The 16674-nt window shown below is 48.1% G+C and overlaps 1 protein-coding gene across 1 annotated transcript; it reads right to left on the bottom strand.

The window, feature by feature from the left end:
• Positions 1-1650: 1650 nt before the first annotated feature.
• Positions 1651-5407, bottom strand: LOC144157780 (uncharacterized). The gene is made up of 2 exons (XM_077688540.1): positions 5081-5407; positions 1651-2595 (listed from the first exon to the last, which is right to left on the bottom strand). Exons 1-2 carry the CDS (start codon positions 5383-5385, stop codon positions 2343-2345), a joined length of 558 nt encoding a protein of 185 aa, XP_077544666.1. The 5' UTR covers positions 5386-5407; the 3' UTR covers positions 1651-2342.
• Positions 5408-16674: the final 11267 nt, after the last annotated feature.

Genomic DNA, 16674 nt, shown 5'->3' with positions numbered 1-16674 from the left:
TTTTGTAGCTAATTAGCTGAGTGGAATTTGGAAAAACTACGGTTTTTGTTCTAGCGTATACAAACATGGGGCTGTCGGTGTTATTTCCGTGTGGTATAGGTGTCGGTGTACCACACCAACCAAACCGCTAGGTGGCGGAGGACAATAGTAAAGACGCGCCGGGCTGGGAGATGTCCACGTTGAAGTCTACCGCGAGCAGAATGAGCACATTTCGAGGTTTACAGCTCGAAGCCTGCCTGCGTCTGCCTGCGTCAGCCTGCGTCAGCCTGCGTCCCTTACCCCACCCACATGCACGCAGAAACGACCAACTGTTATGTGCGCGTGCTTGGACGTGAAATACGCCTGTCAAAATGTCGTTCTGGGAGCCCCTCAAGCTGTACGGCAACAACACAATGGAAAACGTCACAACACGAGCCCCTGAAGAAGTAGACCGAAGAAAAGCTACGGTGGCTTTTGCTGTGGTGGGATTTTCACATAGTGAATTTATAATGTCGCGTGCAGATAAAACTACACAGCACTTTTAATAACTAAGCACACGGATTGTCAAAAATGGTGACACAGGTTGGGCAAAAGCACCGACAGAAGGCTTTCGTCTTTCTCCTCTTCCAGTCCACTCTCGCACTCCTTTTAGCGGGACTGACCACGTCGCCACTGGAATGTGAGACACCACGACAATATATTGTCATTATTGGCTCACATCTGCGTTCAAAGTGGGCAACTTGCTCTTTCTTCGGGAGGGATTCCCAGGTACTCAGCAAGGTGGAGCTTGAGGCGGCAGCAGTGGTGGCTGCACGTTCTACAGCAGCGGCTTTCCGTTGTATCCAAATCTATTCGCCCCTCTGCGTGCATCGAAGCTCCGTAAATTCCCGCTCTTCGTCTTTCCAGCGAACGACCCCATCACTCCAATAGCGAATTAATAGGGCAACTGGTGGAAGAGAGAGATAGAGAGAGAGAAACATCTTAAATGTGCAAGTGAGGTCTGCCAGGCTGGGCGTCCGACTTGCTACACCAAATGGGGGTGAAGGGGTGATGAAAATATATGAAAAGAACTCTCACTCACACATCAACACTCAAACACACAAATTTTGGCAAGGGGTATAAAGCTTGGGAAAGCGGCGCCGGCGGCGGCATATAGCGGCGGCATATTGCTTTCCATATAGCGTGATGTAGCAAAGCATACGCCTCCAGAACAGACCGTCCTCGGGAACCCCCCTATCTGGTGCAGAAATACCGACATTTGAATTTCCCAGCACCTAAACGACGGGTTTGCTACGCACAATCCCAGTGTAACCATAGACTTGAGAGATTACATCTGCATGTCCATGTTTCCGAAAAGCAGGATGGCGCTGTGCGTCTGATCGGCACCGTGGCTACCGTTCATTGTCCGCCGTGCCAAATGCATGCAGCTGCAGAAACATGAGAATGAATGATGCGCATCAAAGAGCAATGGCCTGCTGTTGCGAGTAAAGCGCTGGGAGGTTCTGCTCACAGACAAGGTTTTTCCACGGCACACTAGCTCACAACCCCGTCGTTTTGCCATATACTTACCAATATGTGTGAAACTTAGCCAGGACGATGGTAATACAACGAATGCCACCTTAGTTCATGGTTGTTCTTTGTGAGCATCGACCCATGGAGACAGAACAAATCCCTACGCTCTGGAGACCGCATCCCAAATGGTTATGTAAGTGCGTGCACGGAAGATCGCCGTTTATTCACCACTTCATGCACGGTTTTTTTCCGAATCTAGATGTCGTAGTCAGCGAAATCTCGCCTTCAGGCAGATATTCCCCCAAGAACACGTTCACCTGCCGTCGTTCAGAGGTCAAGTTCCACCAGAGAGAGACGACATATTTACATTTCCGGTAACCTGAGCCCACCATCGGCGGTAGCCAAAGGATGCCGTACGCCGTCCCGGTTGCCGCGGCCACTTCGTTGTGCAGTCACGCGCTCTGCAAACGGGGGCGAAATTCCTACCGTTTTCTTCGCATCTATGTGTTGCGAAGATTGTGCCGCCTGCGTTATGCGCTGTGCGCTCGACACTTTGTTATCGTTACCACTGTTAGACTCTTCGTCTACTTTCATCGTCGTCTGGTTCGAGTACGTGTCTGTTGTCATTGAAGACGAAAGCACAGTTAGATTCCACAACTCCGCGGGTCCCTCGGTGTCTGACCTTCCCTCTCCACGCACTAAGCCTTGCGAAGTTATTCCTAGCACCTCTTGCGCGGCCCAGTCATCCGAGCCGGAACTCGCGTTCCCGGGGTTTTGCTCTGCGTTGATGAGGCCGCTAGACGCATTGTCGACTGCTCCGGCCGAATACCCCGTCGGCCTCTTGAGCACCGTCACGGTCTGCGGGTTGCAGTAACTTCAGTCGACCTGGCCGGCGTGGTGTCTTCGGCGTTGTCCGCAGTAGTGCCGTTTGAATTGGAAATGCCGGAGTGGTTGGTCGAAAGGTTCGACAGCTGCTTCGGCAGCACGCTGTGACTCGGCTCGCTGCCCTCAGAGTCTGCCGTGTCGAGCATCATGTTGACGATGAAAGCCACGGAAACCGTCAGGACAATGGCCACTCCAAGGTGCAGCCAGAATTTGGCACTGCTGCGAGAATCAGATGGAATAGAGAAAAAAAGGGGGTCATAAAGACAAAACACACCTCTGGTTCTTAAAATCCTGCAGGAAGTAGCGCATTTAGACGAGAACATGTTATGCAATGTATAGTATCAATATGTGACAAGCGACGACACGGTGTATATGTTTCTTCTCACAATAAATTTCACTTGTGAGTGTTGCCCTGTGTGTTTTTACCTCCGTCTTTTAGTATGTGTCTTTTTGCGCATTGGTAACATGAAATTAAACAAATTCGCCCAGCTGTTTTGATTCATGTAGAAACATGCTTGTCTCAATAACAATAGCGGCAATCTTATTGCTAACTTCCTACAAAGAATCAGAATATTCACTCTAAGTCCACGTTGGACGTCTCCGCCACAATGCCAGAAAATGAATATTCGAATTGCCTATAGTGTGCAAATAGGATAAATGAAGTGGCCGAGCATTCAACTGAAATGATAAAAGGCACCTGCGGAGGTATACATAGCTCTATGCAAAATACCATTCACGGTCTCGTGTTGTCCAAACACAGAGAAGTTTTGAAGCCAAATCATCTATTCGGCTTCGTCATTTGCCGAATTCGCACACTTGGTCACTGCAATTGTTCATTCTGCACAGGGGCGTAGCCAGGGAGGGGGGGGGGCACACCAGCCCAGTGCCCCTCCTCCACCCCCCCCCCCCCCTTGAAATGTTTCGTGCCAGGCTAGGGTGCGGTTTAAGTAGCCTGAAGAACCGCCTGAAGTCGCCTGCAGGCGCGGAACCTGTAGTTTTCTGGACATTCTTGCTCACATAAAGCTGAAAACAAGGGCTACGTCAACGTCTGACCCCTGTGCCCGCTCCAGATGCTGTACATGGCAACACATACAGCCCGGCTGCATTTCGCGCCGGATACACCGAGCTGCGCCGGGAACCTGCCGCGAGCCGATCGAGGCAGTCCCGCTGTTTCGCTAGCGGAACAGCACGGCCGGGAAACGGCGGAACAGCACGAAAAGCCTCATATAGGCATACATGTGGTCTGGACTTTAGCGTGTCATTCCTTGTGTTTACACTGGTACAAAGTATAATCACATGACAGAGCATGTCAATGTATTTTGTTCAGTCAACTATCAATCCTTGAAATATTTATTTTTGTACCGACTTCGCATTTCGTTGACTATTGCACTTCCATAATTCCTGCTATACGAAAAGCCCTGCTCTGCCCATCCTGTATTACCTCCACATCAACAAAACTGTACAAGTCTCTTTATTGCGGAACTTCGTCTTTTTCGCTTTATTCCATTGCTTCCTTGACCTCCCTCTCGGTTAGAATCAGCTTTCTGTATTTGCTTAACCGCAATTTTACTGAAGCCATGCCCGTTCGATTTAACGGATAGAAACAGAATGAAATTTAAGAAACGTGCAACAAGCTCAACATTCAACAGCAGTGCAATAAGGTGTTCTGCTAAGCGTAAGTTTACAATTCACGTTACTAGCATACAAAATAACAAAAAGGCGATTACTTAAGGACGAAGACGCACACTTTCTAGCTTCGCCGCTATATAATACGAATGTGCCGCACGTGCAGTCCACTGCGATTCGAAGGTTATCCGGGAAAGTTACTTTTAAATGAAGCAGACAGAACGCCAGCTTTAGCAAATCTTCCATGTCAGTTTCGTTATCGTCGGCGTAGACAAAAGGCAACCAAATCTGTGCTTGATAACAACGAATGTAAAGTTAGAAACCCAAAGGGTGGCAGGTCAAAGGGTGGCAAGTAGGTCATGCGGGGCATTGTTGTAGCATGGAACAGCCAACAAGGGGGAGAAGAGGGCGAAATCTTGATTTTCATGGTTCCGAAACGAAACCGTAGGACGGTGGCACGCGTGGCCGCTCGATGTTGGCGGGATAACCTTCAAATCGTGCTCGACTGTACTTCATAGCTGACAAGAAAACTTATTAATCCCATTCCTAAAGGAAAATCTAAAACACGCGAATCTTCACAGTAAACACCCAGTATTGGCCTCCACTTCCGCCTGACAAACTTCGGGGACCGCGCACCAATCACGAGGACACTCTTGATTACGCTCAAGAGCACGTGCTTGAATAACCGCCTGCTCTTGACGAATGAATCACCTGTGGCATACCCATAGACCGGCGAATGGGAATGTAGGTCATGATCATCATCTAAGCTCCTTAAGGTGGGCTTTACTGCTAGCGTTTGGCATACACAAATCGCCCGTCCAAGACAGTTATTTCAAGCTTCGTTTGAAAACAATGCGCAAGAAGCCCTGCCTTGGGCGTCCCATCTTTTGGTCGATGCCCCCTCCTCCCCCCCCCCCTCGAAAAAAATTCCTGGCTACGCGCCTGATTCTGCAGGACTACATACGAGGACTTTTAAAGAGTGGCAAATAAAATGTAGGAGACAGTTGCGACTTCGCAGCCATTTAACAGCGATTTTATCAGATGGTTCGGCAGGTGGTTACCTTCCCTCTGCACTTACCTGCGTTTCTCTGCTACGGGACCGCCGTGGGGTGACGGCGACCTTGCGGGGCGACCTCGCACTGCCGGGTACGCGGTGTCGCAGGGGCGGCGGGGCATCCGGTGCAGCGGGCGTTCCCTGTCCTCTGCCACGATGGCCTGCGTGCTGGCGGCGGCGTTGATTGGAGCGTCCAATATGCCAGCCTCGAAATTCCTTAGGCTGCTCGGAATCGAGCTGTTCCAGGGACCGGCGTACTTGGCGTTCACCAAGGCAGCCGAGATGGACGTTGCCGGGGGCTGAATGGACGTGCGTCTACCTCCCCGCATCGTCTTCTCCACGCCCTGCCTCATCCTGCCAGCATAAAGCAGAGAGTGAGGGCTGTGTTTTTTAGAGAGAATGCGCTGGTTGGGCTTCTTATTTATGCAACATTAATCTTTGTTGCCCCGCAAGTGTATAAAATGGACGAAGGATGATTCGGGGACTGGTCAGGACGTGATGAATATGTGTGTATCCAATGTACCGTCGCTTCTGCTGCTTTCTATCATTGTCTGCGTTCCTCCCTTTCGCTCTGCCGAAGCTAGGTTGTGCACGGCACCAAAAGGAACCTCCAGAACGCCTGGCATGTTTGTTTATGAGAGGCAAAATTAGCATATTTTTACTGCTTGTACCAGGTGTGAAGGTATGAGTATTAGCAAACACGTGCAAGTGCTGTGCTGACAAATGATAACTTTTCCAAGAAAGTATTTGTGAGTTGTGACCAGGCCAACCTGCCAATTTTGGAAATGGTATGAGTTAGGCAGACGAAAAAAAAAGACCTGCCAATTTTGGATATGATATGTGTTAGGCAGACGAAAAAAAAAGAGTTTAGCTAAGCACAGAAATTATTTTTAAATAAACGTGTTTTGACTCCTGTCGTGCAAAGTACACTTGGTCGATTGCACGCGTACTATAAGTTCTCGCGAGCGTAGGTGGCCAAGGACCAACACGTGGCTCGGGTCCGGCAGCGCGGAAAGTCCTAAATCTATAGCTCATCTCGGGCACCCGGAGCGCGGACTCATAGCATGGTAGCAGACCTCACTATTGGGCATCTAATCAGACGGCGCTGCATGTCACTCTGAGCTTACGCATCTCAAAGACAACAATGAATGCCATTGAAGGTCCCGGAGCCATTGTGGAAGCGTGCCGGAGTTTATCATTTTTTTTATCGAAATGCTAAAGGTCAATCTGATGGAGCCACTCCCGCCCTCCGAGGTCTGCGCGCAATTTCTCGGCCGGAGACGTCACCCCCTCCGCTCCCCCCCCCCCCCTTCCCCGCAGAGCGCATGCGGGGCTCCGGTTTCACCAATAACCAGTACGAGAAACAGGTCCAGCCGGTATGAGCCTCCTATGCTTACCCAGAAGAAACGTGAGCGCAAAATTTCTGTAGATCGGCTTCAGGAGAGACCACCTTTTGAAGGTGTAGTGAATAAGCCAGCACAATTTCTGCTACAATGGCGATATGCATGACGATCAGGTTAAAGAACGATCTCGACAGACCGTATGATGCAAATTCAACGAGTTCAGGAGACGGTTTGGTGCTATAGGGTATTAGGAAGCATCTTAGCATAGAATACGAACCTGGGCCGGCACAGTCGGTGGGGGGGCTAAATTTCCGATAGGCTTGGGGTTGCCTGAAGCTTCTTGCTTTGAACTTCTGTGCTAAGAGGCAGCCAAGGGGTGGTTCGGATAGCAGAGTCTATCCAGGCTTGGAAGAGGTCTTCGAGGGCCGACGTTGCAAGGGTCTCAGGCGTGGTCTCGAGGGGAACACTAGACGCAGGCAGCGGCTTGACTTGCTGGCAGTGATGACGATGATGGTTTCGGAACTTGTTTGATGATGATGGTATTTACTAAGATGTTGGTGGGGATGACCATACAGGAAAATCCGCTTTCGAGAGGCTGACCAAGAAAGCTGGATGTGCATTCAGCCGAGCGTAGGCGACAAATAAAAATAGCATTATCAGTAAAGGCGTGCAAATAGGAAAAAATCAGGGCCCTTCCATTCTTTCGGAAGTATGTCCAGCGAAACTGGGCGCATTGGAATTAGTGTAGTATACAAAACACGTTTTCTTGTAATTTGCAATTAAGCATTTTTTCTAGCTAATTAGCTGAAAAGAATTTGGAAAAACTTCGGTTTTTATTGTAGCCTACAAACATGGGACTGTCGGTGTTATTTTCGTGTCGTATAGGTGTCGGTGTCGTATAGAAAGGAAGCTAGGCGGCGGAGGACAACAGAAAGCTAGGCGGCGGAGGACAACAGAAAGGACGCGTCGGGCTGTGAGATGTCCACGTTGAATTCTACCCCAAGCAAAACGAGTATATGCCGAGGTTTACAGCTTGAAGCCTGCCTGCGCCAACCCGCCTTCCTTACCCCACCCACATGCACGCCGAAACAACCAACGGCGTAGTGCGTGTGCTTGGGCGTGAAAGGCGCCTGTCAAGATGTCGTTCTGGGAGCCCCTCAATCTGTACAGCAACGACAACATGGAAAATGTAACTACACGAGCCCCTGAAGAAGTAGACAGAAAAAAGCTACGGTGGGTTTTGCAATGGTGGGATTTTCATATAGTGAATTTATAATCTAGCGTGTGAAGAAAGCTAGACAGAACTTTTAATATCTAAGCACACGGATTTTGCACAGCTTTGCACATTAATATTGCACGGATTTTGAACACGGCTTTTGCACAGCTGGGGAAAATTACCGGGAGAAGGCCTTCGCGTACTCCGCCTCTTCCAGTCCACTGTCGCTCTGCCATTATCGGGATCGCCACTGTAATGTGAGACACCATGACATTTAATTATCATTAATGGCTCACATCGGCGTACAAAGTGGGCAAGTTGCTCTTCCTTCGGGAGGGATTCGCAGCTGCTCAACAAGGTGGAGCTTGAGGCGGCAGCAGTGGTGGCTGCAGTGCATTTCCGTTGTATCCAAGCCCATTCGCGCTACTGCGCGCGTCGAAGCTCCCTTAATTCCCGCTCTTCGTCCTCCCAGTGAACAACACCCATCACCCCCATAAGGACAACTGGTGGAAGAAGCATCGATTCTGGCAAGTTGTATAAAACTTGCGAAAGCAGCGCTGGCGGCGGCAAGTAAAGCGGCTTCACCGGAAAGAGAACTGGGGCGATTTTACATATACAGTTTCGCGGTAACAGAGAACGTAGTACTACAATAAATTCAGTGACTGCGACAAAAGTTTGTTGTCAATGTCCTCGCTGGCAGTGGCACCTAACGCGCCACCAATGAAGGTAGCAAGCAGTCGAAGGAACCCGTATTTCTGTCCCGTAGGACACAGATCCAATCCATTCCTTGGCTTCCGACGGCATCGCGGAAATACCGCCAGTACTAGCGGATGTTGTGAAACAGCTAAAAAGATTGGGCATGCACGTTACCCTGGTGTGATTTATGAGAGACTACTATCCTAGGCCCGGACGCGTGCTCACTTTGGAATAGACGAAGTGGAGGTTGGTATAACCACCTTTGCCGACTTCACTTCCGGCAGGCGTTGAGAGCAGCAGCACCGCCTATAAAAAAAACAGGACTTTGCCGTAATAAAGCAGCACCTCGAGCTACAAGAACCTGTGAGAACCGCGGACAGTGCTGGTGAGCACCCCTATATGTCCCTTACCGCACAGGCCTTCAAGGCTGTAGTGACTACAGCTGATGATCACAACATGGTTATGAGAGTTTTGCAGGCAATTCGGTCCACAGAATTACGGGATGTAGGGACGCTGCCTTCGTGGGTCCATCGTGCGATGGAAAATGCGCAATACATTTTTCCACGAGACGACACTCGAGGTGACCGAGCTAATAGCCGCCCAACGAGCTGCATGGTAGCTAGAGACGGTAGACCAATGGTAGAGGCACAAGACGAAAGCCACGGACATGATCAGCGTATCACGCCACTTGAAGTCATCAGAGAAAACTTCTGAGGTCGCCCTGTGTGTTCAGCAACAAAGCAGCCGGACGGGGGCACACAAACGTCCCTTTTTTGGATCCCGGCCTATGCATACATCTCGACCGATGACAATGACCATGAACTTGGTCTGCAAGCTACAAGGCAACTACCAGCACCACGGAGTTACGTCCGGTGCGCATCCTCATCTAAGCATGGACATTCCCCAGAAAATTATCTTGTCATTACGCCAAATCTCGGCCACACGACGGCAGTATAACAGATTGGCCTGATCCGATTGCAAACCCGCCTCAAAACGGAACTTAAGTCTGTGCTACGCGCTAACGCTAGGCCTCAACATGTAATCTTTGGCACAACGCCTCATAGCGTTGCGGCCACCCCAGTCCCTGTGACGCGACAGCAGTTCGAGAGCCGGCGCATACCCTCGTTCGTAGCCAATGGGAATTTAGTAATCAGGCTCTGGTTACGCGCAGCCAATAGAAATTCCGGGCCCCGTTGAGCCAAGTACAGTCAAACCCGTTTATAGTGAACGGCAATATGCACTGAGATTAGTTCGATATATCCAATAGTTCGATATAGCCGAACCCGCCTATAACGAGCTTATTGTTACGAGATCGCAATCCGCGGGAGCCCCCCCCCCTGCCCCCCCCCCGTCACCATTTCCGCCATCCGCGTATGCAGAAACAAACACAGTACAGTAGCCATTACCATACCAGAATAATCCATTTATTCCAAGTAATAAAGCTACTTTCCGCCTTAACTGCCCACGTTGCAAAAAAAAAGTGGCGATTTTTGTTTTCACTTGCGTTTTGGCGGCTTCAATTAGCATAGCATTCTCTACACGAAACATTGTTTGCACCCGTTCGAGTCGGCGTCCTCAAAAATCTAAGAAGCATTGGCGGAGCACATCGACTGCCGAAAGCGCTTCATTATTAGCGTCGGACGAATTTCACTCGCGACATCATCGGGAACGCTGGCGAGCTCTTCCCACAGTTCACCGATGCTGCTGTCTTGGTCTGGACTTGCTGACTGGGCGGGTTCTGTCGCGAGTCCCGCGCGTCGGAGAGAGTTACGGAAAGTATTGGGTGTCACGTCGCTCCGTGCGAGGCGCAATGTCTCAGTCGCGGCTCTTGCTCCATGGTCGCGGTCAATCAGCATCTTAATCGCCGCTCTGAGATCATGCATTTCGGCGGCCATTCTAGGCGCCCAGAGTTCGATATATCGGATGTGAACTTCGTTATAAGGAATATGTTTCCCATGTATTTCTGTAACTGAATTATTTTTGTTCGATATATAGCATAATTCGCTCTATCCGGGTTCGTTAAAGCCGGGTTTGACTGTAATGCCTCAGCGATGCTCATGCCATTACAGTTTTAGGTTTTAGAACAGACAGATATTACAACGTCGCTTTGCATGGAATTCCCGCAATGGTGCACGTGGAGTCGAAACTGCAGGAATTGGAACTATTTTACAACTACGGTAATTTCTCAGCAATTCTGCTTTGTGGATGTCGCTACTTTTGCTACCGTTATATCGAAAATTGAAGGCGTTTTAAGCAGAGCTTTATTGACCTTACTGATGCCGTTTTACGCTAATACACCATTCAAGAAAGCCCGCTTTCTGTGGCGATGATGATGAATGATCGTGGGTGGAGTATAAGGAAAAAACGCTTCCCGAGGCCGGAATCGAAACTGGGCCCCTCGCGTTACGAAGCCCGTATCTATCCGATTCTCCATGTAGACGTGGTAGAAGCCAACGCCAAGCAGCAGTACCGAAGCGCCCTGTACACCCCTAACCTAACCTATGGCTTACGAAGTGCACACCTGACAGTTGCAGCGGGTATTCTGGAAGACTGGTGCGCCCCACCAGAGTAGCCCATACTCGCAGTGTGGGATTGGCCAACCAAAGAATCCATCACCAGAAAACTTCGCCTTCAACCATCGTAGTGGTTAGACGGAGGGGCCAATAAAAAGGGCATCCCGCTGCTCAGTACGAGTAAGTAAACTGCGCAAATTCACCGCAGATGATAGAACGGTAGCACAAAAGGGATTGTGGTGCCAGAGGGAAGGGTTTGGGGGAGAAAATATAAACCGGGAAATGACCGCATCGTAAGATCATTATGTGCACTCACTTCATAAGTTAAAATTCGGAGTTGTGTCGTAAGCTCATCGGGGCTGTACAATTATTGTTTTCCCTGTCGGTATTCGCGCGTAGGTAAAGCAAGGCTACTGTAGGTAGGTAATGCTACTTAGTAATGACGAGTTCAGCTTTGTAGGACGCCAATATTGTAAGCGCGAAGCTCCGAAGCGTGAAAATTCATTTATTTCACTTCCACATTATCCCCATCATAAACACTCCGCGGAACACTTAATCTTCTTCTTAAATGACTATCATCATCGTTGGTTCTTGGACCGGTGTTCGGATACGTCGGTGTCGTAGAATAAACGTCCTACTTCACCCAGTAACCAAGGCCCTTATAATATTCACAAACCCTCATCTGGTGCTTCAGAGGGATCAATCGGGCTTGCGTCAGTTGACCAGGCCATCTTTAAAACGTGGCTTGGTAGAAACCCTGCGGGTCGCAATGTCTGGAAAAAAGCCCCCGTCGCCACCAAATCAGCGCTGGTGAACAGCGATAGGGGCAAGATGGAAATGGAAATCGGGGAAACTTTTTTTTTGTCGGGATGGGTCAACATCCGCAGCCAACCACTGCTCAATGTAGACCCGCTTCCATAACTTGTATAAAACTCAATGTTGCCGTGTCGGCCATTTTATAATGATCGAGGCACCACCTGCCGGGCATTTCTTGGGGACTCCGGGGCGACCAGGCGACGTCGCCGTCCCACGCTGCTGCTGCGTGCCGTGCGTGGATATCAGACGTCCAGGCGGCATCGAAAATTGGTGTCATTTATTCGGTACGTCAGCAGCGACAAGTTCAACAGGGGTTTAAAGAGAACGTTCAGAGCGTCCGAGAACTGTCAGATTTGCCCATTCTGTCCCCAACCCGCTAAAGCGGCGGGCCACCCCACAAGCGCTTTGTCCTGACGGGGGTTGCCTGTGAGGCTACGTTTAACATTGGAGGCAGGACGCCCGACTTTTCATCCCCAATTGATATTTACTTTCCTAATTGGGAGCAGGTTGCCGTGAATGCCTTTACTTGGCAATGTGCAGGAGCTACTCGTCTGGGCGTGATTACGCCATTGTCGGCTGCACCAACAATCAGCGTGAGGGCAAAATGCTCTAAAAGAAGTGTCAGCTTATGCGGAATCTATTCGCTGCACAAATTTCCTGCGCCCCTTGAGTGCAGCCGTGAATTGGTCGCCGTGCTAAATCGGAAAGACTTGGAACCGAGCAAATTTGCCAGAACACGTAAGGTCGTACGCTGCTTCTTGAAGAACGGTTTTTTCACCCTCACGTCTTTCTTCTCTGTAGATATGTTCTGGAGGTGATCATGTATGTTCGTGTATGCTTTGTATGCTCTGTATGATCATGTATGCTCTGGAGGTATGTTCATCTCATCAACCGGAAGCCGACAAAAAATTATCCGGACACCTATGCTGCAGCTCGAGCATGCGAAAAAGTTGAGCCGAAAGCGAAATAAAAGCGTCGCGGTGGCGGAGAACGCCCGGCCGTGTAAGGAAATAGCTGTTCGCGGTTGCCACCCACCGCCGAAACACTAAAGTTCTTCTAAGAAAGAAAACCGCCGTGAAAACTTGGTGTATCAAATAAGATGCCCTGTTTGGCAGCAGGAAATAGTGTCATGAGGCGGCAAATATGTTACTTTTATAGCATGTACGTCTACGATCCGCACAGTTAAAGGAGTATTGCATGGCCGTGTTGAACAACCAACTCAGTAATAGGTATGGGAGCGCGTATTAAATGTCAACACGCTCGCGCACCGACAGCAGCCAGCGATGTTTGGAAATTTGCACTACCGCGCGCGCGATCGAAGACATTCGCTGATTGCGCCAACCCACTTCTTAGTGTATATGTAGGAGGCATATAGTTCTTAAACTTAGGAATGCAGGCTTGTTGGATGTTGAGTGCTGCAATGTGTCAAACCAACCACGCTTTCAAGATGGCATGCCAACAATTGCGAGTACATGTCTATCGGGCACTGAATAACACTTTTTACTTAATTGGTCATTATTCAGTGCCATGATTTCCGATTGTTGCATCCGATCCACCTTCCTTCACCGAGACAATATTTTGATTAACTACACGCCCTATCGGCATCAGTGTTAATTTAAACCCAATCTGCGACTAGCCATGACTGTATATTGATGATAAGTAGGACGCATTTCTTTATTTATTCCACGCGATTTCCCCCAACGAGACCTTTAACTTGATACCCAACAAAGCCTAATGGCGTCACTCTAAGTTTTCACTCAATTTATGACTCACCACGACTATCTCATAACTATACCTATAAAAAATTTGTATATTTGTCCCATGTGATTCATCTCAACGAGAGGTTTAGTTTGGTGCCCCAGAAACCCTAGCAGGATCATTTGGAATTTTAATCAAATCTGACTAACCATGACCCTGCCCGCCGTGGTGGCTCAGTGGCTAAGGCGTTGCGCTGCTGCGCACGAGGTCTCGGGTTCGATTCCCTGCGACGGTGGCCGCTTTTATGATGTAGACGAAAAGTAAAAACAGCCGTGTGTACGAGATTTCGGCGCACGTTAAAGATCCCTAGGTGATCAAAATTAATCCGGAGCCCTCCAACACGGTGCGCCTCATCGCCTGCGTTGCGTCGGCGCGTTAAAACCTACAATCAATCTAACCATCACCCTCATGACTGTAAGCAGGACGCTTTATTTATATGCCCCACGTGATTCCCCTCTTTCAAACCTTGAATTTGATACCCCATTTGCTTTAGCGGCCTCACCTTGAATTTTAACCGAATCTATAACTCATCATGACTATCTCATGATTAGAACCACGGAGCCTTTTCTTATTTGTCCAACGTGATTCCCCTCATCAAGATCGCAAATTTGGGGCACGCCAAAGCGTAGTCAGTTCGAATTTCAGCCCAATATAAGACTCGCCATGACTATGTAATGACTATAACCAGTGAGCATTTTTGTAATTGTCCTACGTGATTCCCCTCATCGAAACCATTAATTTGATACCCAACACATTCTAGTGGCACCAATATGAATGTTAACCCAAACAATGACTAACCATGACTATTTCATGATATAGCCATACCGCATTTTTGTCCCATGTGATTTCCCTCATCGCAACCTTCAGTTTGATGCCCCGGACACACTACTGGCATCATTTTGAATGTATACCCAATATCTGACTTTATGACTGTCATACAATCAGGAAGCATTTCTGTCCGACGTGATTTCCCTCGTAGAGGCCTTTGATTTCATACGCTGCAGCGCTATGAATTTGAATTTTAACCCAATCTATTACTAGACATGACTAGGTCATAATATAACCATAACGTATTTTTGTCCCACGTGATTCCCCACATCTAGACATTGAATATGAGTCCCCACACGCCCTCGTGGCATCATTTTGACTTTTAATGCAATTTATGACTTATTATGACTGTCTGATGACTATACACAACAAAGCATTTTTTAAATTTACCTCGGGTGATTCCGTTAATTGGGACCTTTACCTTAATACCTTACACGCAATAGCTACATCTGTTCGAGTTTTTACACAATATATCTCATAGTGCTGCCATTATTCTATCTAACCGGGCGTCGCGCAGTCCAGTTGACAACGCATTTAAAACATCGGAGAGAAGAGCCCTCACCCCTTCCGCCCGGTGCTCACCTCTTCCTTTTTGACCCTAGCAAATCAAACCGTTAACAGAAGCAGGCGAACAACGAGCAAGAAACGCCGCCATGTGCTTTCCCACCACCCTCTCGTACCTTCTTAGAGGATCCATCAAGAGGAAAAGGTGCGATAACCCTGTTTTGTGACCTCACCAGTCGATTTTATTCACACGGCCAGCCGATAAATCAGACCCCACCCCCCTCCCCACAAACCGATCATGCGCTTCGCGAATGCTGCCGTACTCACAGCTAACCTGAATTGCGAGCCCAAAGCGGCACATGAAACTTGACCGCCAACCATATCACCCTCCTAGGCTACTCATATGTACTCAGAACTCAAAAAGGACTCAAAACATACGTACTCAGAACTCAAAATGTACTCAAACTCAAAGTGTACTCAAAACTCAAAATGTACTCAGAACTCAAAATGTACTGAAAACTCAAAATGTGCTCAAAACTGAAAATGTACTCAAACTCAAAATGTACTCAAACTCAAAATGTACTCACTACTCAAAATGTACTCAAACTCAAAGTGTACTCAGAACTCAAAATGTACTCGAACTCAAAATGTACTCAGTACTCAAAACGTTCTCAAACTCAAAATGCACTCACTACTCAAAATGTAATAAAACTCAAAGTGTACTCAAAGCTCACAATGTACTCCAACTCAAAATGTACTCAGTACTCAAAATGTACTCAAGCTCAAAAGGCACTCAAAACTCAAAATGTACTCAGACTCAAAATGTACTCAAAACTCAAAATAGACTCAGAACTCACTGAGTCTCAGGTGTACTCAAACTCAATCGGGCTCAAACTCACTCAAGCTGAAACTCACCATTTCCCACTAGCCCCGCGCTCACTCAAACTCAAACTCACCTGTGAGTTTGAGTCCAAATGAGTCTGAGTGAGTGAACTCATGAGTGATTCCGCCGACCTCTGCAAGCCAGCGGCCAACTATTGCCCCTGAGCCAAATAAAGCTCAGTAAAATATCTTTTTTTCTCTCTCTAGGCACACCATAATGCTGTCGCATTATTTGTTGAATCGCCTCCCGAATTAAGGGATGCAATAATTTGCCTCAGCCGCCGGTCGGTACGGTTGTAATTTGCTTGAAACATGTTTTTTTATTTATAAAATACTGCAGGCCATAAAAAATGGCCAAAGCTGGAGTGGGAGGTGTTACAACGATAATAATATGGCCAATTACATCGTCGTACAGGTGTAGTAAAAAAATCAGACAGGTACACAAAACATTCCCAAATAACATAAATCACACTTCAAAGTAATTTTCGAGAGCTTTTAGTACATTTTCACACTCAAAAATATGGTGCGGCAGTTCGTTCCTGTCTGGTATTGTGCGACGGAAAAAAGACTACCTAAAGGTGTTTGTGCGTGCAAAGATAAGTTTGAAGTTGCAAGAACGGTATCCTCTAGTAGGACGCGAAGATAACAGAGTGAGGCCATGCGAAAGGTCAATGATAGTACGTTTTCTTGATAGGTGAAAAAGAACTTTAAATCTTGCTAGTTTCCTTCGGGATTCTAAAGTTGGAATTTTGCTATTATACATTAGTTCTGTAGGGGAGTCAGACTGGCGGTAGCGATTGTAAATAAACCGAAAAGCTGATCTTTGTTATTAAATTATTCTGTTGGTAATACGAAATTTTCTCTGGCTCACTGGTATGTACCATCCGCTCCAGGACGCACTGCAGGAAAGCCGACTTTCTCTTACGATGATGATGATTGTCGGTGAATTGAAATTTGGTTGGACCAGCTTTCTCATTACACAAAGGGGATGATGACGATGATGAAAATGGTGAAGTGAAAGATGGCTGAACTGTGTTTGTTGTTACACGAAGGGGTCAATGA

This window comes from Haemaphysalis longicornis, unplaced genomic scaffold, assembly GCF_048455015.1.
Source record: "Haemaphysalis longicornis isolate Haplotype H1 unplaced genomic scaffold, Haemaphysalis longicornis Haplotype H1 scaffold_10, whole genome shotgun sequence".
NCBI lineage: Eukaryota > Metazoa > Arthropoda > Arachnida > Ixodida > Ixodidae > Haemaphysalis > Haemaphysalis longicornis.
This window is presented reverse-complemented; position numbering and strand designations above follow the sequence as displayed.

What these genes read in the sequence shown, in the direction of transcription:
- LOC144157780 (XM_077688540.1), bottom strand. Translation starts at nt 5,385, where the DNA reads ATGCGGGGAGGTAGACGCACGTCCATTCAGCCCCCGGCAACGTCCATC. An exon ending in CCCGTAGCAGAGAAACGCAG is followed by an intron (nt 2,596 to 5,080) that starts GTAAGTGCAGAG and finishes TGATTCTCGCAG; the next exon opens with CAGTGCCAAATTCTGGCTGC.